The sequence below is a fragment of the Cricetulus griseus genome, chromosome 3, assembly GCF_003668045.3.
Source record: "Cricetulus griseus strain 17A/GY chromosome 3, alternate assembly CriGri-PICRH-1.0, whole genome shotgun sequence".
NCBI lineage: Eukaryota > Metazoa > Chordata > Mammalia > Rodentia > Cricetidae > Cricetulus > Cricetulus griseus.
The window spans coordinates 6432663-6454621 of NC_048596.1; the positions used below are offsets into that span (position 1 = coordinate 6432663).

The window sequence follows — 21959 nt, forward strand, 5'->3', positions numbered from 1 at the left end:
ACGCGTGGGCGCCTGAACACACAGAGCCCCATGCACTCCACCGCACGCAGGTCAGCTGAGGTCACCCAGGGAAGGTGGCAGACAGACAGCAGACAGACAGACAGACAGGCCCGCCGACCCGCGCGCGAAGCGTGCACGCAGCATGCACGGGCAGCGTAACCCTTTAGGCTCACTCCCCACGCTCGCTCGGCGCCTACCCTCCGTGCAAGCGCCTTATGCCAGGCCCAGCGGCCGGCCGCCGCCGCCAACGTCACTGCCGCGCGCCGCTCGCCCGCGTCATCACGGCGCGCCGCCGCCGCTGCAGGCACAGAGCCGGAGCGCTGGCAGCTGCGGGCGCCCTGGCGCGAGCTGCCGGGGCGGGTGGAGCGGAGCGTGGCGCGGGCTGCGGCGCGGACGCCGCGGGCCCGGAGCGCGGGACAGGTGCGTGGGCGCCGCTCTCGCCGGGCCCGCCCGGGGCTTTGCAAGCGTCCCGGGCGAGCTCCGAGGTCCCCCGAGTGGGCCGGGCTCCGCGGCAGGTGGGCTGGCAGCGCCCGCGGGACCGGGCGGCGGGGCAGCGCCCGCGGGACCGGCGAGCGGCGGCAGCGCCGCGGGACCGGGCAGCGGCGGCCGGCGGCGGGCGGCGGCGGGGCCGTGGTCTCGGAGCCCCGGGGAGGCCGAGGCAGCTGGGCGAGCCGCTGGCCCTGGGGGCCGCCCGCTGACAGCTGCCACGCGCGGCGGGACCGCCCGGGCGCGCCGTGGGGACCCCGCCCTCCCTGCACCCCAGCCGGGCCCGGCGGGTTTGGCTGCTCCTTTCCCAGACCGGCCAAGCCAGGCGCGGATAGCAGCTCCCGGACTCGTCCGGACCCAGGCGCGGCGCGTGCAGCCGGCCGGGGCTTGAACTCCAGAGGGGCCTGCTTGCCTCTGCCTCTGTCCCACCGTCAGACTGGGTTCTGTGCCCTGCTCGGCACAGCTGTCTGGACGCTTTCAGGTTTTAGGTTTTCTTTCTTTCTTCTCCTTTTTTTAAATTCCTCCTCGCCTCTCCAGAAAAAAAAAAATCTGCCTTGACCTCGGGTAAACCCTATGGGGCGGGAGGGAGGAGCAAGGCGTGGACTCCTCTTGGCACTGGCCTCCTCCTCCTCCTCCTCCTCCTCTGATCTCCTCCTTTCTTTCCCCAGGCGGCAGCGTGCTCCCCCCGTTGTGTGGCCATTCTGGACAGGAAGTTGGTAGCTGAGGGCCGTTCCCCCCAGGTGAGATGCTTTAGGGGTCTCAGCTGTCAGCTGACTGCTTAGGCAGATGCAGGTGTTTTGAGGCTGAACAGTTACTGGAACAAATCCACGTGGGGGTGTCGAGAGTCCACGTGTTCCCTTTAGAGAACACTGTTTCTGAGGTGGTCTTTGGGTTTTAAGAGAAGACTCTTATGCTAGGTGAGAAATAGCCTATAGCTAAAATAATTAAAGATTGTACAAGAAAGTTTTTCAAAATTAAAAGGAAACCCCTGTACTCATACATATAACGTGTGTTGCACTAAGTAAGCTTATGCTGCAGCTGGAGAGGTGGGTCAGTGGTTAAGTGTGTTTGCTGATCTTTCAGAGGACCAGAGTGTGGTTCCCAGCACCTGCATCAGGTGCCCCACAACCACCTGTAACTCTAGCTCCAGGGGGTCTGATGCCCTGTCATGGCTCCCTCAGGTACTCATATGCACACATGCACACCTACTCATAAATAAATAGTAAAAACGTTTGCTGTCATCCTCTCAGGAATTACTCGGTTATTAACAAAGTGCAGTAGTTCGTTGCACGCCAGCATTAAGCCCTTGGTTCTTACAGGTGACTCTATGTCAGTTTTGCTCAGGAATCCAAAAGGTACACATGTTGTATTCTTGTATGCTTAGGAAATACTGGTATACAAATGTTGACTTTTTCCTCTGTGGTCAGGGCAGCTCAGCAGAAACATCAATACGTCAAGCCAGAAAAGCACTCTTCTACCAATCTGGAGTTTTTAATGCAGCTACTAACTGAACCAGAAATCTGTCAGTTCATTTGCTATCCTGTTTCTGACCGGGACCCTGCAGACCTGGCACTGTCTCTGGATGCTTCCTTGAGTGTTACTTTTTTCTTACAGCACATGATTCGGGACTCCCACGTTGTGACATGGATGAGTCTTCAGTGACACTTGGCACGATAGACGTTTCTTATCTGCCCAATTCATCAGAGTACAGCCTCGGCCGATGTAAACACGCAACTGAGGATTGGGTAAGCTTAAATCTTCAGAATGGTAGAACTGTTTGCCTCGTACCAAGTAGACTAATCACTGCAGAAACTGCTTCCAGCTGTTAGAAGTGGTTTTGCAGTCTAAGAATAATTTAAAGTTTTTAGTAGTATTAATTAGCAAGAAAAATTGGATGGAAAATTTCGAAATAGTGATTATATTAAGAAGCAAATTACTTGTCTGGAGGCATAAACACATAAATAGTAGCCATTGTTTTGGGTAGTATGCTCATAAACTCTTTTTGTTTCGGTATCTACTACACAACTTATATTTAGTAAGCATGAATTTTATAATGGAAATGAGCTCTAAAAACATTAAAAATGGGAAACTTGCTTATTAAACTAATTGAAAAAAACAGGCATTTCAAATTACAGAGTATTTCAAATACCTCAATACAAGTTTATAACAGTATTTGGTTAATTTTAAGACTGTCGTATCAGTGAGATCTGAACAATAAACAAACCCGAAGTTAAAGAGAAATCTCAACACAGTTGGGCAGAGTTTGACTCCAGTCAAACTGTCTCAGCTTTAAATCCTTGCCTTTCAGTGCTCTTGCTAAGAGAACACCATGAAGCATACTTCATTTTTGCTCTAAAATACTGTAAGAATGCCTGCTTGCTGCATTAGGCCTTCGTAGCTTTCCTGCAGGAATGACTGGAAGGGCGTGAGGCTGACTGAGCATGGGGATTCAGGAGTCTGATTTCCTGATCCCACTGTCAGAAGTCCCTTTGACCTTTGAACTTCGGTTACTCTTCTATTCTCTGCTTCTGTGAGGTCAACATTTTCAACTTGCAGGTGTAAGCTTTTGTGTGCCTGGTTATTGTTAACATAATGAACCCCAGGCTTTTTTGGGTTTCATCCCTTTTTGTGGCTGAATCATATTCCACTGGGTAATATGTATGCCATGTTTTTACTGTTTGCCCTCTGGTGAACATCAAAACTGATAAAACCTGTGAATGCTGTGTCAAGCATGTAGCAACTGTTACAAACTATGTTTTTAGGAAACCAACTTTCCCTTCTGTAACAACCTTTTTTCCCAGGTGGTAATTGGGGAACAAGATGGCTTTACATGGGAACACTCACGGCACATGTAATTATACTGCCCAAAGAAAGAAACAGCATAACTTTCTGTTTTATTTGAAATATCCTAGTTTTAGAGACCCAAGGGGATGAGAACAGTTCTCTGCCATTGAGACACAATTTCTGCCTTATATCTACCAGGGTGACTGTGGATTCAAAACTACCTTCTTCAGATCTGCAACGTTAAAATGGAAGGAGAGCCTCATGAGCCGGAAGAGGCCCTTCGTGGGAAGGTGCTGTTATTCCTGCACACCACAGAGCTGGGTAAGATCTCTCCTACTCACCACAGAGGGCTTCACTTATGTGGATTTTGTTGTTGGGTCTTAGTGAATTTGATTCCTTCAGAACCAAGACCCCTGCTTATAAGTTAAAAGTTTCTGGTAAAGAAATGGACTTATTAATCTACTCAGTAGTAATTGGTTTACAGTTAGGGGGAAGAGTAGATTTTACTTTGAGTTAATATCCGTTGAGTTGGTGGGGTGCTCAATACCTGCTGGGTGCTGACTTTTAGCCTGCAAGAATGCCCTTGGTTTTTGTTATTTTGTTGAGAAATAAGCATGCCCACATCTTCCTCATTCCCTGAGAAGAGCCGACTGGGTGAAAGGTGAGCTGCTAATGGCCTTTGGTAGAGGGATGAGTTGGCAACCCTAGAATTTCCTTCCCTACTGTTCCAAGGCTAGAGTTACATTTTGAAAGGTTGTTTAAGTTGTTAAGCTGTTGTTGGGATGGACCAAATATTTAGGAATCAGAAACTGTTGTTTACAGAGAGGTTGCTTATAATTTGTGTGAATTTTCCACTGGTGGCTGGCTTGGCAGGAGGTGTAGTTCTGAGTCTGGCATACAGGACTTTATTAATATTGGTGAGATTTAGGCAGAGCCTGAGCAGTTCTTAGTCCGTGTTCAGGTCTGCTCAAGAATGGCTTGTTAGAGATGCCCCTTTTAAACAGTAAGTGCCTTAATGCAGGAATTTGTTACAACTGAGGAAGTATGAAAATTGCCCATCCAAGAGTGAGACCACTTGGGATTTAGAGGTCAGTGGGAACAAAAATTTAAGTAGGTCATGTGGCTTTTGTTTTTAGACTGGCCTCTCACCTAATTCTAATTTTGAACACAAGATAATACCTTAACTCTAATTTTGAATGCAAGATGATGCCTTAAGGACAGTTTTACACCAAACAATATTGCAACCTCAGTGTTACAGTGTATTGTCAGCCAGAGCTTTGCACCAGTTACTGGGGTTGGGTAGATATATTGTAACAGGCTGTTTTTTGTGTAGAGATAGTTATGGATGGAACTACATTCTTCTTGGATTTTTTCCATGCTCATTCAAAAAAATTTGTTAGTAAATTTTTTAACGTTCTTGATATTTGAGAGCCATTTTTTGAAACCCTGTTTTTTTTTTTTTTTTTTTTTTGGTAAAGAATTTCATTGAAGTAATTTTTTACATCTTATTGACACATGTTTTTGTATTTATTTCTTGGACTTTTACTGTCTTGCTCACATTGTTAAAAGGGTAGACTGTCTTTTCAAGATCTCCTGTAAAGAGAGTGGCTGGTAGATGGATGTACTTTTAGGTGACCATTAGGTGGTCGGTTGTTTTAGGGAAGGGAAATGTCTGAATGCTCAAGTTTTGACAGCTTCAATTTTCTTACTCATATAATGAGTAATTTTCATGTGTCTTATGGGCCTAGGGGTTTACCACAATAGTAACTGGTGTTTAGGATAATAGTTTGCATTTGGGGACACTGAAATCTGTGACCGATTGTGGGTCCTGCTTAGTAGAGGAGGGAGCAGGGGTGGGAAAGGGGAGGGATTCCTGACCTTTGGTTTCAGCGTTTCAAAGTTAAACTTGAGTTTGTGACTATCTTTAAAGTACAAAAAGTACTATTTACTAAAACATGTGTTTTCTTCATTCTGTAAATTTTTTGGGTTTTCGAGACACGGTTTCTCTGTGTAGCTTTGGAGCCTATCCTGGCACTCGCTCTGGAGACCAGGCTGGCCTCAAACTCACAGAGATCCGCCTGCCTCTGCCTCCCGAGTGCTGGGATTAAAGGTGCCCGCCTTCATTCTGTAAGTTTTGAAGCAGCTTGAATTTAAGTGTCTTCTAGAGACATCACTGGGATTCGTGACCTCCAATCCAGCTGTGAATTCATGTCTGCATTCATTTTGTTCTTTTAGGAAAGATTTTTCAACCCCAGTATCCCATCTCTGGGTTTGCGGAATGTTATTTATATCAATGAAACTCACACAAGGTAAAAAGACATTTTCTATACTTGTAATAAGTCTTAGAAGTAAAATTCCGTAACGCTAATTAGCTACTTTAAGGTAAACTCGTGGTTTCTAGAGTGGATAGAGTGTGAGCCTTTGAAGCAGTAAGTTCATCTAAAGAGTAGACGCAGGACAGACAGCCTCCGAGGCCCGCCATGGTTACTGCTGCCCTACTGTCAGGCATGCCCATGTGGTGTAGCTGTCACCTGTGGTATTCTTTAACACATGTAGGTACTGGCTTTTGTTATGCAGTGGGAAGTATTTCTTTGACAAAAGAGATGTAGGTTTGAATGTCTTATGATACTTTGTAACTGTTTCATACTTCAAAACATATAAATGTGGCCAATGAGATGTCCTAGCTGATGACCTCCTAAGTTGGATTACTGTAACCCACTATGGAAGGAGAGCGTCAACTCCTGACACATCTCTGATGGCCATATATGTTCACATGTGTGTAGTCATATACCAGCACATGTGTGCAGTCACACACCAACACGTGTACAGTTGCAGACCAACACAATAATTAAAAAAATAGAACAAATGCTTAAAAAACCTCCCCACTCTGTAGAGTCCTGGAACATATTCTTTCCCGAGTAAATGCCCCCTTTTAATAGCATCTGTTGTACAGAATGTTGAGTTTCATTATATTTTCATGATGTACATCACAGTACTTTGCTCAGATTCAACTCCCTCTTTCCCTTTGGTCCTGTTGGTCCCCTCCCTGCAGTAAATGTTCTTTGATTTATTTACCAAAGATAATTTTGACTTCCAAATTCCAGTACATGGGACTTGGTAGGTGCCAGGGAGAAAGGAGCCTTTGCTTCATAATTCAAGAGGATAAGGGAAAGGTAGACTGTGTGTCTGCGAAGCAAGAGAAACAGCAGTCAAAATGCCCCTGGTCCTTACGGTCCCAAGAACAGATGCCTAAAGGTGCTAAGAGGTGTTCTTGGTTATGGGAAATGCTGAAATTCTATGAAAGGTGATCCAAGAATGTAGTACACGGATTTGGTCCTCGATGGCACTGCTCTTACCAGGGTGAAGAGGGTCTTGTGAGTATCGAGATCTGCTTGTGTGTTAAATTTGCCTTTGTAATAGAACCAGAGTCCAAACCCAACTTTTTTTTCTTTTCATTTCTCAGGTTTCCCTCTGTCTTCTTTGTTTAAATTTAAAGCAGAGAGGAGAGAGTGGTCCACAAAATTTGTTTTTATTTCCTGTTTCTTAGTTGATATGACTGTGACCCTCAGTAAAGAAGCAGTTTCTTCTTCGTGTAAAGGACATTTTACATACGAAGTCAATTTTTTGTCTGTTATCCCTGTTTGGAGTAATGTTAAAGACATTTTAAATGGCATAGGCTGTATTGACTTGATGGTAGCTCAAACTATTACCTGAAACAAGTTGCCTGTGAGCTGCTTGTGTGTTAAATGACAACGGCTAAACGCTTTTAAAGCTGTTATGAGCACAGGGTGTGCACTGTCCTGCTGCGATGCCCAGGTCCCCTCACATCCCCTCACATCCGTGTGTACTACTTCTCTCTTGTATTCTCAGGTGTTCACTCACCCACACCTCCACACCACACAAACGCCATGCTTCATAGGTCGAAAAGGCATTTCAGAGAGCGCTTAGGTTTTTTGTAGTGATCATCTGAAAATATTCACTGGAAAGGGTTTAGGGAGAATGCAACACAGAGAGCTAAGCTTTCTGAAGCTGGAAACAGGGAAGAAGTCAGGAGACATGAGAAGTTACTCACAGACGGTTCCACTCTTTGCGTCTTTTCAGGGCTATTGACCTCATGTTTGAATCTGCCGTCAGTATCACCGTGGAGAAAATAATAATGTTGCCTTATGCCATTATCAGACGTGCTTTCAAATCATTAGCGTGAGATTCATAGCTTCTTACTGTGAAATGTATCCCTATACCTCCTGCTAATCACCACATAGTTGTATTACCTATAAGAGCATGTCCTTCCCCTTAGATAGACCTGATGTGTGCTTACAGTGAAAATTTGAAACATTCAAAAGTTGAATGTCTCATTTCATTACCTTTTAATCCAATTTGAGACTCAGTGCTTATCTCGGAAGAACGTGTTAATACAAAAAATAGCCCTTTGTGTTGGAAGAGACCTCCAAGTTTCCTGTTTGTAGCCTAATGTTGTGGCTCTAAGCTGTACACATCTCTGTCTACCCCTGCTCATATGTAGCTAATGGGTAACATCCTACTTGCTGTCTCTGTAATGCTATTGAGAAAGTCACATTTTTCTTTTGTTTTTAGATTTGGGTTACTATTCAGAAAAATAGGACAATTTGAGCATTGATATACAATTTCCAAGTTTCAGTTTTACATGAGAGTATACAAAAGCAATTATGAGTCAAAATGTTTGTATAGCACCCCGACCTCGAGGACCATAGTCTGGAATAAGTGGCCGAAGCTCTCTCTGTGAGTGGGAAATCACTGTGTGGTGGAGGTGTGCTGGAGGACTTACTGAGAAGGCATGTGTTGTGTGTGTGTGTGTGTTGCAGGCACCGAGGATGGCTGGCAAGACGACTTTCTTACATCCTTTTTGTTCAAGAGCGGGATGTCCATAAGGGCATGTTTGCCACCAGTGTCACTGAAAACGTTCTGAACAGCAGCAGGTGAGTGGGGGACACTGTTGATAAGGTGGGGACAGGCCAGATGTGTGGCAGTGGGAGGGCAGAGGGAGTGAAGCCTCTTCTGTTGATTTCTCTGCTTTTCTCTAGGGAAATGCTGACATTTCCGAACAGTGAGTGTTAAGCCACAAAAGACATGGAGGAAAGTCAGGGGGGTGGAAGGTGTGGTGAAGGTGGATTGGACAGTTACTGAATAGTCTTCTAGAGTGTGAAAGGCAAGACCTAGCTAGCTACTGTTAGAGACGTGCACATGTGCCTAGGGTTCCCCATCAGCCTTCTGTAACATGAATATTGGGGACAACCCATTTTCTGTTTTGACAGTCCAAAGAGAGGTGCTTGGTATGTTGTCTAATGGTTACTGAGAACCTAAGTCCAAGCCCTTGTAGTAGGAAGCCACAGCTATAGTCTTGGGGATAAGATTCTTTGCTCTCTGAGAAAGTGTTTGCCTGCCAGGGAGGCTGACCTCAGCAGACTACCAGGAAAAAGAACTGCACACCTTCACTAATATGTACCAGCCTCCAGCAAAGCCATTGCCTGATGCAGCGAGAAACTGGAGTAGTTGCAGGGGAAAGGGAAACAAGGGTGTTTAGGTAGTTTTGCAGTGTAAATAACTGCAGGGGATTATGGGTGAGCTAAGGAAAACAATAGTAGGGACAGAGTTCTCTCTGAGGGAGATAGGTGAGCCACTGAGCTTCACCGGGGACAGAATGATTAGATTGCCCAGGTAGCTGGAAGCCTTCTTCAGAGGTCTAGTGACTTCACCCTAACCCTGCCCAGCAGCCTTCACTACCCACCGAAAAGAATTCCAGAAGTTACAGAGAATCTTATCTCTTAGATCAGGGGAGACCACGGAGAGCTAGGAAGTGTGAGGTAGTTTCATTTACCTTTAATTTAAAGTCAGTTTGCTCCATAGCTTTTGGGGTGGTTTTCTGATCCACTAAGTGTAGGGACTTGGGTGGGAGTTTCTCTGCTTCACCTCTTGGGTGTGACTGGAACTGGAGACTGGAGATGGGGAGACTGAAAACTTGAAATTCATGAAGTTTGTTTATAGCCCTGTCAGGGGTTGTGGCTTCATCCCCAATAGTGCTGGTTCATAGTAAGTACTTAGGAAAACATGTTAAATGAATTGCCGACTAGGTGAGAGTGGAGGTGTCATATTAGATACCCAGAGGAACATGCTAGGCCCGTGCAGTAAATGCTGTCTAGAGAAACATGCTAGGCCCATGCAGTAAACGCTGTCTAGGGAAACATGCTAGGCCCGTGCAGTAAATGCTGTCTAGGGAAACATGCTAGGGCCGTGCAGTAAACGCTGTCTAGGGAAACATGCTAGGCCCGTGCAGTAAATGCTGTCTAGAGAAACATGCTAGGCCCGTGCAGTAAATGCTGTCTAGGGAAACATGCTAGGCCCGTGCAGTAAACGCTGTCTAGGGAAAACCTTCAGGTCACTAGGGTGGTGGGGTTGCTCTTAGTCAAGAGAAGATCTGTCTGACTGGGGTGAGGTTCTTCTTCAGCACATTTCTTATGGCTGTGCTGATTTTGATCCTGAACTCTGCCTTGGTAAAATGACTGGATCAATTGGACAAAAGAAAAAGTAAATAGTTATTTCCACTTTAGCGCTTCTCACAGAGTTTTACATACAATTCTAGTGCTGTGGTAATACAAACAAATGACAACTTATGATTTCTAAGGGAAATCATACACTACTTTGACCTTTTTGTGGCAGTTCGTTTTAATTTGATTACTATACCAGGTTGCATAAAGCCATTTCCACAAAGTTTGCATCTTGTTGAGTACATTCTCCATCATGGGTTATGTGCACAGGAGTAACTCTCTTCATCTTTACTTTGCTAAAGTGTAACATGACTGGGGCATTCAAGTTCCGTAGCAGTCACTCAGTGAATCTGAGATTTGTAAGGGATTCTGTGGCTTAGGAATGCATTGCCCATTTTTAGTATTATTATTATTTGTGTGTGTGTGTGTGTGTGTGTGTGTGTGTGTGTGTGTGTGTGTGTGTGTGTAGGAAGAGGCCAGAGGGCTGGTCAATCCACTGGAGCTGGAATTACAGGCAGTTGTGAGCTGCCTGATGTGGGTTCTGGGAATCAAATTCAGGTCCTCTGCAAGAACAGTACAGACGCTTAGCCACCGAGACATCTCTCCAGGCCCTCAGTTTTGATAGTGAACAAGGGCTAATGGTCTTGAGCTTTCTCTTGCTGCTGTACTACTTCTTAAAGAGAACATGCATTTTCTGCATATTAAAGACAATGGGCATTTTATTCTGTTTTCCCATCCTATTCATTAGCATAGTCTAGAAAATACTGAACACATCCAGCAACATAGAATCCGTTTTATTGTCTGACTTTTACTTTCAAATCAGAGTCCAGGAGGCCATTGCTGAAGTGGCTGCTGAGATGAACCCGGATGGATCTGCCCAGCAACAGTCTAAAGCCATCCAGAAAGTGAAAAAGAAAGCCCGGAAGATCCTGCAGGAAATGGTTGCTACTGTCTCCCCAGGCATGATCAGGTAGTGAAGGCAGTGGGTGGCCTGAGGCCAAAGCCAGCGTGTCTCCATCCAGTGGGTTAAACTATTGAGTCTTCCTTTCCCAGCTCAAGGAAAAGATGTGAACAAAAGACACTGGTGTATTTCAGTGTTAAATCTACCCACTCAAATGCGACCTGCACAGCGGAGGCTTCCATCTGCCTTTGTCCCCATTGATTGGTAGCAGTCGCTCTATTATGGGTGTTGTCTGTTCTCCTCAAACGGCTGAGTCTAGTGTCTTACAGGGAGTGGTTGTGTGTGTTAGAACCATCCTTTTGCTCTCCAATTTAGCATGGCCTTCGAAGGATTAAGTGCTAGCAGAGAAAAATGTGTTTGTTGTCCACAGCAAGGAGTGTCTGTGAGCAGTGTCTGTTTATATTGGAACACACATTCGTCAGTCCAGACGCCTAAGTGCACACATGTGAAGTCATTTACAAGTGCTTTTAGGTTGTAGGCTCAGAAGCTGTGGGAGACAAAAGTGAACTGTGTGCAGATTTATAATATATACATGTTTGTCTATGTTTGTATAGATTCAAGTGTTTTTATTTCTTCAGGCTGACTGGCTGGGTGCTGCTAAAGCTCTTCAACAGCTTCTTCTGGAACATTCAGATTCACAAGGGTCAGCTCGAGATGGTCAAAGCTGCAACAGAGGTGAGGGTTGATTTCTGTGCCCTATCACTCTGTTTCCCCTGGGTGTGTGGTATGCCATTAGAGCTCTTTCAGAGTCCCTTCTTTGCTGTTAGGGATTTGAAGCGTCTCCCATTTTGTGACAACTGCAGTACTATTTCAGGAGAGAAGCAGGGTCTATCAAAAGTGTATAGAATTCTTTTCATAAGTTATCTCGCAACAACCCTGAACACCAAGTCATGCTATGTTTTATACATAGCAAATAGAGGAGTAGGTAGAGGGGCACCATTGGCTCAGGTCTCCATGTTCTAAACCAGCCTGGCTCCCAAACCTCTGCTCATTTTCCATAATGAAGACTTCCTCTAGAAGAGGTGTGATCAACCTGAGCTCAAGTTGTTCTTCCCCCAATAGTCGCTATGAAATAGCAGCTCTCATAGCTAGATACGTAGGCACTGAAGATTTATTGGAGCATTTTTTTTTTTATCATTTTTTATTTTAAAGGAATCTTTTCTCATTTTACATACCAATCCCAGTTCCTACTCCCTCCCCTCCTCCTGCTCTCCCCACCTCTATCCACTCCTCAGAGAGGGTAAGGCTTCCCCTGGGGAATCAAGGATTCTCATGGGGAGTCTAGCACCTCACTTTAAGGCAGGACTAAGGCAACCCCCCCCCCCCCCCCATCTAGGCTGAGCCATGGTATCCCTCCAAAGAGAATGGGCTCCTAAAAGCCAGTTCAAGCACCAGGAATAAATCCTGGTCCCATTGCCAGTGGCCCAAGCCATATAACTGTCACCCACATTCAGAAGGCCTAGTTTAGTCCTTTGCAGGTTCCTCTGTTGTCAGTCCGGAGTCAGTGAGCTCCTACTTGCTCAGGTCAGCTGTCTTTGTGGGTAGTCCCAAAATGGTCTTGACCCCTTTGCTCATATTATCACTCCTCCCTCTCTTCGACTGGACTCTGGGAGCTTGGCCCAGTGCTTAGCTGTGGATCTTTGCATCTACTTCCATCAGTTGCCGGACAAAGATTCTATGATGATAACTAAGATAGTCGTCAATGATGATAATTAAGATAGTCGTTAATCAGCTTACAGGGGAAGCCAGTTCAGGCACCCTCTGCACTAACGCTTAGTGTCTTAGCTGGGGTCATCCTTGTGAATTCCTAGGAATTCCCTAGTCCGGGTTTCTCAGTAGCCCCATAACGGCACCCTCTGCACTATCAAGGTATCTCTTCCCTTGCTCTCCCTTTCCATCCTCCCGTCTCGACCATCCTGCTCCCTCCTGTTCTCCTCCTCCCCTCCCTTCCCCTCCCCTCCCCTCCTGCCCTCCCTTATAGAGAGGGAGTCACTGATGAGCCAGGGATGAGTGACTGTAACTAGAATGCAGTAGCAAAGTGGGGCAGAAAGTTAAAGTGGACTCCTCCCTCCTCCCTCCCTCCCTCCGTCTGCCCTAGACGAACCTGCCGCTCCTGTTTCTGCCGGTGCACAGATCCCACATCGACTACCTGCTGCTCACCTTCATCCTCTTCTGCCACAACATCAAGGCTCCGTACATCGCGTCGGGCAATAACCTCAACATCCCCATCTTCAGGTGAGGTCAGCTGCGTCTGCATTCCAGGTCAGCACGCAGGACACACCTGTAATCACAGTATTGGAGAGGCTGAGGCAGGAGGATCTCTGAATTCTAGGCTGTCTCTGTCCACACTTCAAGTTCCTGGCCTGTCAGGGCTGTATAGTGAGTCTTTGTTTCAAGAAAAGAAAAAAAAATTGTTTTAAATTTGGGGTTTGTTTTTGTTCCATTTTGATAGTTGTTATGAAAATGCCTAGTTTTATTTTTATTAAAAAAGTCAGCTCACTGGGCTGGAGGTGGCTCAGCCGTTAAAGGCTAGGCTCACAACCAAAAAAGGTAATGCTTCATTGTGTAACCTTTGGCTAGTACACAAAACATGGCATTATTCATCACCGTATTTCTGATAGCATCATTATTTCTGATTTGATATGTGCTGGACTGTGGTTAGGTAAACTCAAGGGACAGCGTTTATCATGGGAATGAAAAGCTATTAAAACTCAATGAAGTAGGATGAGGTGCCAGACTTGTCAAAGGAAGGTGAGGTGCTGGCAGATAAAGGTTGGTAAGAGTAACTGCTACTACCTTGTCCTGCTGACGGGGAGAATCCAATCAACCCAAAGGTTTGCGCATTTGCAGAGGCTGCTGTGTACTCTGCTCAAAGGGAACAGGGTATTCAGAGGCACAGACTGCAGAGCGTGGTGGTAGGAAAACGATGGACCGGTAGGTAAGTTGGAGTGTGCACCAGGAGGGTCAGGAAAGACCAGAGGCTGGAGGTGGCGGCCACATAGACAGTAAGGGCCAGATCAAAAGCAACTCTAAGCTGAGGGCTGGTGTTTGTCCTGACTTTGGCTCTGATGGGTTCAGACCTTCTGACCTTGAAGAAATTAAAATCCTGACTCTGTTGAACGTTTAGGCAAGTGACTATATCAGGATATAGCTGTGCTGCTGGGGAGGAGGGCAGAGGCAGACTGAATAGAAATTAGTGAACTAAGTTCCTAGGTGTCAGAGCTTGTCCAGGTGTGAGCTCAGCAGGGGTGTAGGCGACTGGATCTACTGTCAGCTAGCTAAGCCTGGTCACTGAAGAGCCAGTGAGGACTGGGTGGAGCTGAGAAACGCAACTCTCAGCTCCAGGCAGCACGGAGCACTGAGGTCAGCTCTGTGACCCGACATGAGTTAGGTGCACACAGAGAAACTGCATGAAAAGCTGGTGGCCAGGCAGGTGGGGCCTCCCACAGTGGCATTCAAAGTCCTGGCCTCAGCCTCATGGTGCAGGGCTCTCTGTCCTGGTCCCCAGAGTGCTGTAGCTAGTCAGACTGGTGTCAGCAGAAGTCAGTGGGGTTTATTCTGATGAGCTTCAAGCAAATATGGACAAGACACATAGATTGTCATGTAACAGGAGCACAGACAAACAGCTGGCATAGTGACATGGTGGTGGGAGCCTACAGGACAGCCATGCTTTCCCAGGGACTAGAACATGCATGCCATACTCCAGGACATCTTTTCTCATTGCCAAGGAACAGAGAAGCTAAATTAGAAAATCATCAGACAGGTTGGCAGGGGAGATGGTGCAGTTGGTAAACTGCTTGCCAGGCTTGAGGGCCCGAGGTTCCTTCGAAAGAGTCTGGGTGTGTGGTGTCTGCTTGTAATCCTGGTGTTGGGAAGGCAGAGACAGGTGGAACCTCGGGCCTCTCTGGCCAGCCAACCTATCCTGTTTGTCAAGTTCCAGGCCAGTTAGAGACCCAGTCTCAAAATGTAGGTAGGTCTTGATTGAAGACACTTGTGGTTGTGCTCTGACTTCGAATGTGCGTGCATGCGCGCGTGTGCGCGCGCGCGTGCGCGCACACACACACACACACACACACACACACATATACTAGGCACTGGGGGGGCTGGGGGGGGTTGTGGGGAGAGACAGAGAGGCAGGCAGACAGACACAGACACACAGAGATGCCTGGTCTCAGAACTAAGGTGGCTGTTCACTGGTGCTCAGATAGCTCATATATTCATTCCCTTCTGATGTAGTTTTCAGAGAGGCTTTTTGTAAAGTGCCAAATGTTTATAGTTTCTCATAATTGAGTGTTGCTTTTCCCGAACTCACGCCAGCCATTGTTTAGCTTGCCTTTGCTTCAGATGTAGCCGACCGTAGACAAATTTGTCTGTTTAGAGTTTCCTTTTATCACATTTAAGTCTCCACAGTGACAAAAACATATCTCAGGGGACATTGTTCATTCAATGAATTTATTCTGAAGAATTTCAGAGTGACTCTACACTTAACCTGGCTTCTTATGTTAACATTTTAATATAATAGAGTATTGGTACTTACCACAGTGCAATGCTAATGTCTATTTGAAAACAGTTATTCCATTTGAAAAGCCCAGGAAGGGGCTGTAATTCAGGAAATCTGACTCAGAAACTTTTAACTTCATATCCAAGTGACTTGGGATTGGAAGCAGAATTGTTTTGTTCCTGTGTATGCAAATGAACCTAACTTTTGTTTTGCTAAACACACAGTCCAAAGGAGGAGATCTGACCCCATGGAATTAGAGTTACAGAGGGTTCTGAGCTTCCACATGGGTGCTGGGCATTGAACCAGGGTCCTCTGGGAGAGCAGTCAGTGCTCTTAACTGCTGAGCCATCTCTCCAGCACCTGTTTTCTGTTTTGTAAGGATGCTTAGATTTGATTTCAGTTAGATAATATTGTCCTCATCATAGGGACCCTCTTTTAAGCATTAGTTATTCGAGAGTATTTTCCCCAAAGAATATTTATTCACTTTACAAATTAGCCAAGGGCCAGTGTCTATTTGTCTGAGACTCATTGTCTGGAGAGCATGGACAGGATTTTATGCTAAATTTTTTTATTTTTTATTGTTTAATATTTTTTTTCCCATTTCTGAGAGACAGAGTTTTACTCTGTAGTTCTGGCTGGCCAGCAATGTAAACCAGGCTGAACATGAAAATTCTATGGTCTCTGCGTCCTGACTGCTGAGAGTAAAGGCATGTGCTGCCATGCTCAGCCATTGGTTTTGTTTTTGATGTTTTCTGTAGTCTGATTATTCTCTTCCTCATACTTCTACTTCCCTCCCATCTCTGTTAACCCTGTCCCATCCCTTCTCAAACTCATGACTTTGTTTTGTATGTGTGACCCATTTATGCTTAATTTTTAAAAAGTATTTCTTTTTGTGTATGAATGTTTTGCCCGCATGTATGTATAAGCATCACTTGTGTGCCTGGTGCCCAAGGAGTTTAGAAGAGCATGCCATATCTCTTGGAACTGGAGTTATAGATGGTTGGTGGTGGGAATTGAACCAGCATCCTCATTGAGCAGCCAGTACTCTTAACTTCTGTACCATCTGGTCAGGCTGTGAGCCATTTAGTTTAGCCAGGGCCACCCATCTGCGTGACCAGTGGACGGAGCTGTCCGTAGAGCTTGGAGGACTCACCAGTGGATACGGAACCTAAGGCAGTGACTCTCTACTTGTAAATTGAGAAGCATTCCAAAATCTTCAAAGCTGTGTCACAGCCTTTGCGGATGACATCACATTGGAACTCCCTTTTGGCGTAGAAGTTATGCAGCGCTTCTGCGAAGGCAGAGGGATGGGTGAAGCATGTCAGTGACACGGAAATGAGCATCCGTGTCTCCGCTGTCAACACTAGGGTGACACGGGCTTTCTGTCTGAATGGAAAATGCTTTGGAGTACTTGATGTTTGAGTCTTCTTTTTCCATTTTCCCTATAAATAATTCACATGTTCTCTCATTTGCAGTACGCTGATTCACAAGCTTGGGGGCTTCTTCATCCGAAGGCGGCTCGACGAGACCCCCGATGGACGAAAAGACGTTCTCTACAGAGCGCTGCTTCATGGGGTAGGCATGAACTTTAGCTGTCCTCGACACTCAGTGCTAGCTGTCACGGGAGAACCACCGAGATGTGCTGAAACTAAGATTTTTACAAACTTGTTCCTTCATTTGGGAGATGACTGCATAGTTAGGAGTGATCCTGTTTTGGTCATCTCCCAGATACAGCTTTGGTGGGAAGTGTTTGGTCTGTGGTGAAGTGATCTCTCCCCTGTGTTTTGTTTGAAATTAAGCTGTTCTGAATCGCACAGTCTTAGTCCATGTCTAATTTTCCCCATCTCAGCATGTAGTTGAACTACTCCGGCAGCAGCAGTTCCTGGAGATCTTCCTGGAAGGCACCCGTTCCCGGAGCGGGAAGACCTCGTGTGCTCGGGCAGGGCTGTTGTCAGTGGTAGTGGACACTCTGTCCTCCAACACCATCCCTGACATCCTTGTCATCCCTGTGGGCATCTCCTACGATCGCATAATTGAAGGTCACTACAATGGGGAACAGCTGGTAAGCAGCCAGCCAGCACAAGGCCAACTTGGCCTTTTAAGCTTCGCCTTTGTATCTGGTGGTTAGCATTGGATCACAGTGACATTTACTAACACGGTTCTTGTTTCCTATCTTAAACTGTCCTGGGTGGGCGTGATGAGCTGCCTTCATCTTGGCTGTCAGCTTGGGAGTGATTCTCTTGTGCTTCCCTGGGCCTGGAGAAGCACGGAACTCACACATCAGTGTTGGCCTTGATCATGGGATTGAGATAGAAAAAAGTCACTTGTCCGTGAGTGTGATCTCCACCATGGCGGAGAGGTTATTCATGCTTTGCTTTCTCTGAGGACAAGTGGCTCTCCTGGAGGGAGCAAACAGGAAGGATGTGGGGAAGATTCCTGGGGCCCTGAAAAAATTACTCCCATCTCTCATACTAGTTTGCAGGTGCTTTGCCAACATGACCCAGCCAGGCGTCAGGCTTCACTAACCCTCACTCACTAGCCTTACATGTTTCTCTTTGAGAACTGAGAGAATACACACTAAATGCACTAGCCTTACATGTTACTCTGTGAACTGAGAGAATACACACTAAATGCACTAGCCTTACATGTTACTCTGTGAACTGAGGGAATACATACTAAATGCACTAGCCTTACATGTTACTCTGTGAACTGAGGGAATACACACTAAATGCACTAGCCTTACATGTTACTCTGTGAACTGAGGGAATACATACTAAATGCACTAGCCTTACATGTTACTCTGTGAACTGAGGGAATACACACTAAATGCACTAGCCTTACATGTTACTCTGTGAACTGAGAGAATACACACTAAATGCACTAGCCTTACATGTTTCTCTTTGAGAACTGAGAGAATACATACTAAATGCACTAGCCTTACATGTTACTCTGTGAACTGAGGGAATACATACTAAATGCACTAGCTTTACATGTTTCTCTTTGAGAACTGAGAGAATACATACTAAATGCACTAGCCTTACATGTTACTCTGTGAACTGAGGGAATACACACTAAATGCACTAGCCTTACATGTTACTCTGTGAACTGAGGGAATACACACTAAATGCACTAGCCTTACATGTTACTCTGTGAACTGAGGGAATACATACTAAATGCACTAGCCTTACATGTTACTCTGTGAACTGAGGGAATACATACTAAATGCACTAACCTTACATGTTACTCTTTGCTCAGTTTCTTCCCATGAATGACAAGGCTGTATCTTGTGTGCATCTTTACATACCAGACATTGTCTGGCAGGTTTCAGTTGAAGCAGTCAGGCCTGTCCAGTCTGTCCTGTGGGTCACATGATCCCAGGGAAGCTGTGAATGTGGCCAGACCCCTTAGAGTCAGAAGGCTGACAACCCTGGCTCCCAGCCGCTCAATTTTTCTTCTTTACATATCATTGTCTTTTTTTATCAAGACAGAACTCAAGTTTCTATTGAGAAATTATTCTGAGTCAGGCACAGTGTCTCCTGGCTGTCTCTGAGCAGTTGAGGGGCTGCAGGAGTGCAGATTTGGATAGCATAGTGAGATAGTAAGTGAGTGAGTTTCTTAAATTTTCCAGAACTGAAAATTCATTGTCATTTAGAACAAACACCAGCACACCAGAGCACCCTCCCCTTCGCTGTTGTAGGGCAAGCCCAAGAAGAATGAGAGTTTGTGGAGTGTGGCGAGAGGGGTTATCAGAATGCTGCGGAAAAACTACGGCTATGTCAGAGTGGATTTTGCACAACCGTTTTCCTTGAAGGTGAGAGACCGTTAAAGCACTGGCCTGAAGCTTGTAACATAAACAGTTCCTTTTAACTGTTGAAAATCGAAATATAGTGTATATGTTGTCATGAAGGTTTTTTATTTTTTCCTTTCTTTTAATTTTACCAGGAATACTTAGAAAGCCAAAGTCAGAAGCCAACGTCCGCTCCCCTTTCTCTGGAGCAAGCTCTGCTACCAGCCATTCTTCCTGCAAGGTTGGTGTGCAGCCCAGTGCTGACTCAGCTGCCCTCCAGGTCTCATGCCCTCATTGTATGGGAACATGTTCCCCTCCTCAGTGCAGTGGCATCCTCTTGATTTGATAAATAATGCTCGCTCTCTCTTTCACTTTTTCTCTCTCTCTGTAGCCTTTGTCTAATTATGTGTCACACTTCTGATTTTGTGAATCTTGTTGGGTTATTTGATTTATGCTTTTGAATATTTGAGCTGAATTTATTTGGGGGTCGCTTGGGTTATGCATATTGTAAGTGAGTAAGTGAGTGAGTTTCTTAAATTTTCCAGAACTGAAAATTCATTGTCATTTAGAGCCTTCCTTTATAGTAGGTAAAATGTTGAGTTTTCGGATACTCTAAAACAGGATATCTTGCTTCCTGCATTCTTTCTGTCAGTTAGTTTGGAAGTGATGTATTGATAGACTATTTAGTCATTAATAGACAAAGAATTCTGCCTGAAAAACGATATGTTAGGCTCTACATTGTAGAGGAAAAAAACCCAGAAAAATGATCTGCTTATAATTTAAAGTATGTGGTGATCAGAGCTATCCATACATTTGGAAATTACTCCTATATTGTGAACTAGGGCTATGTGTGGTACATGTATGTCACCCCAACAGTTGGAAGGCAGGAGGAGTGCTGTAAGCTTGAGGCAGACCTAGTCTCTATAGTGAATTTTAGCTAGCCTGGGCAACAGAATGAAATGCTATCTCAAAATATAAAGTAAAAATAAACTTGAAGTGTGAGGCTATAGAAGGCTGATTTGACGAATTTTTTTAGGCCTAATGATGCTGCTGAAAGTGAAGACACGTCCAGCAATGAGCCCAGAAACACAGCAGATGAGGCCTTCCGAAGACGGCTGATTGCAAACCTGGGCGAGCACATTCTCTTCAGTGAGTGGAACTCCACGCTTGCTTGTCAGATACACACTGTGTAGTGTAGTGTGGAGCAGTGTAGGCCGTGCAGGCTGGACGTCTGCCCAATTTAGTTCCTCTTCAGAGTCCATTACCTCTTCCAAAAGTTGTGATAGGCAAGATCCTGGCAGGTGGGTGGCTGTCTGAAAAATACAGCAAAACACCCAGAGGGTGTCTGACAAGAGTAGTCCTTGTGCAGTAATTCTCATGCTTCTTAACACATACTTTGTCAAGAGGATTTGTAGATTCCTTTTGCTCATAAATATGTGCCTGACCTATTGGATGGTGTGGTATCTGTTGCTGTCCACTCTCCTGATAGTCAGTCAGCGGTGTTTCTGTCCACTCTGTTCTGACAGTCAGTGGTGTTGCTGTCCACTCTGTCCTGACAGTCAGTGGTGTTGCTGTTCACTCTGTCCTGACAGTCAGTCAGTGGTGTTGCTGTCCACTCTGTTCTGACAATCAGCGGTGTTGCTTTCCTCTGTTCTGACAGTCAGTGGTGTTGTATGGTCTCTAAAAATACTTTGTGGCTGTGAATTGTTTTCTATTTATTGCACATTTACTGGTGTTTTTAAGTTTGCATAAATTCTTTTCTAGTGGCTATAAAATGGTGCTGGACCCTTTTCAAACCCTGGAGACAGTTTTAATCGCAAGTGAAATATTTCTTAATTCACTGTTATTTCAAAAGACCCACAAATGGCATTTCTAGTCCATATTTCTCCATATGATGACAATTTTCTACAGATTCAAAGTGCTGGGCACCAGAGCATAGGTGTTCCAAATGTGTGTCCATGTCTCCCACTCCCCGCTTCTCTGGGCCACATTGGAAAGAGGAAATGCAAGTGTACTGAGCATTCTTGTTCTGAGTGGCCGCCAGGCAGTCAGCCTATTTCCTGTTTAAAAACGGAGGTTATGAATTCATTTCGAGTCATGAAATCAATTAGTGTAGAAGTTAGAATTTGAGCCCTAATTTTGTGACTTCAAGTCTACTGTGTCCTTATTCTTTCATTTTTACACATGGAGATACACAAGAAGAAGGAAATAAGACTGTAGCCCGTAGCTTGCCAAGGCCCACAGTGAAGGGGCCCTTAGAGTTCCAGAGTGTGCTGACATTTTGGTCTTGGATCTTGGTATTTCAGTAAAGACATCCATTTAGTGATTTGATCTCATTGGTCTGGATTGAAGGTGGACTTGTCATAGAATGTGGTCTCATGGCTAGCGATTGCTGTGAGGCTCCAGAACACTGGCAAATCCAGTTGTATCTCCGTGGTAAACTGTAGTCATGGAAATACAGCAGAAGATGGGGTTAGCGCCATAGTTCTGTTGAAAGCTAAGGCACTTCCAAGGTCTCGCTTATTAGAGCAAGGTCAGCTAATGCTCTGTCTCTTTACAGCTGCTAGCAAGTCCTGCGCCATCATGTCCACTCACATTGTGGCCTGCCTGCTTCTCTACAGACACCGGCAGGTATGTCTGATGCTCCTGGTGGTTCAGCCGGAAGCCTGGGTATTTGTCAGCCTGTTCCGGGCTGAGGCTGTGAGATGAACAGTGAAGCTAAGCGACCTGCCCAGCGTTCACCAGCCCAGCGAGGGAAGAAGTTTGCATGAAACTGAGCCAGACTGTAAACACATAGAGCAGGAGGATGCCGCAGTGGTGTAGTTAACTTAAGGTGTATTTCAGTGGCACACAATATGCACAGAACAGTTTCCAGGAAGTTTGCTTAGTATGCCAGAGCCCCCTTCTGCCTACCATAAC

General features: G+C 45.6%; 1 protein-coding gene across 3 annotated transcripts in view; it reads left to right on the top strand.

Moving 5' to 3' along the window:
* Positions 1-282: 282 nt before the first annotated feature.
* Positions 283-21959, top strand: part of Gpam (glycerol-3-phosphate acyltransferase, mitochondrial) — a 30468-nt gene continuing 8791 nt past the window's right edge. For 2 of the 3 annotated variants that reach the window (XR_004768936.1, XM_027407008.2), the window contains exons 1-15: positions 283-420; positions 1155-1226; positions 2101-2231; positions 3469-3591; positions 5506-5579; positions 8112-8225; positions 10615-10761; positions 11331-11427; positions 12851-12987; positions 16729-16828; positions 17103-17315; positions 18951-19064; positions 19196-19281; positions 20077-20189; positions 21601-21671. Coding sequence is in view for 2 of the 3 variants with exons in the window: in XM_027407008.2 (XP_027262809.1) it covers positions 2130-2231; positions 3469-3591; positions 5506-5579; positions 8112-8225; positions 10615-10761; positions 11331-11427; positions 12851-12987; positions 16729-16828; positions 17103-17315; positions 18951-19064; positions 19196-19281; positions 20077-20189; positions 21601-21671 (1491 nt within the window). In the remaining variant the exon portion in view is untranslated. Of the gene's footprint in view, positions 421-946; positions 968-1154; positions 1227-2100; positions 2232-3468; positions 3592-5505; positions 5580-8111; positions 8226-10614; positions 10762-11330; positions 11428-12850; positions 12988-16728; positions 16829-17102; positions 17316-18950; positions 19065-19195; positions 19282-20076; positions 20190-21600; positions 21672-21959 lie in introns of those variants that run through there. The other variant, XM_027407011.2, reaches the window with a different exon arrangement.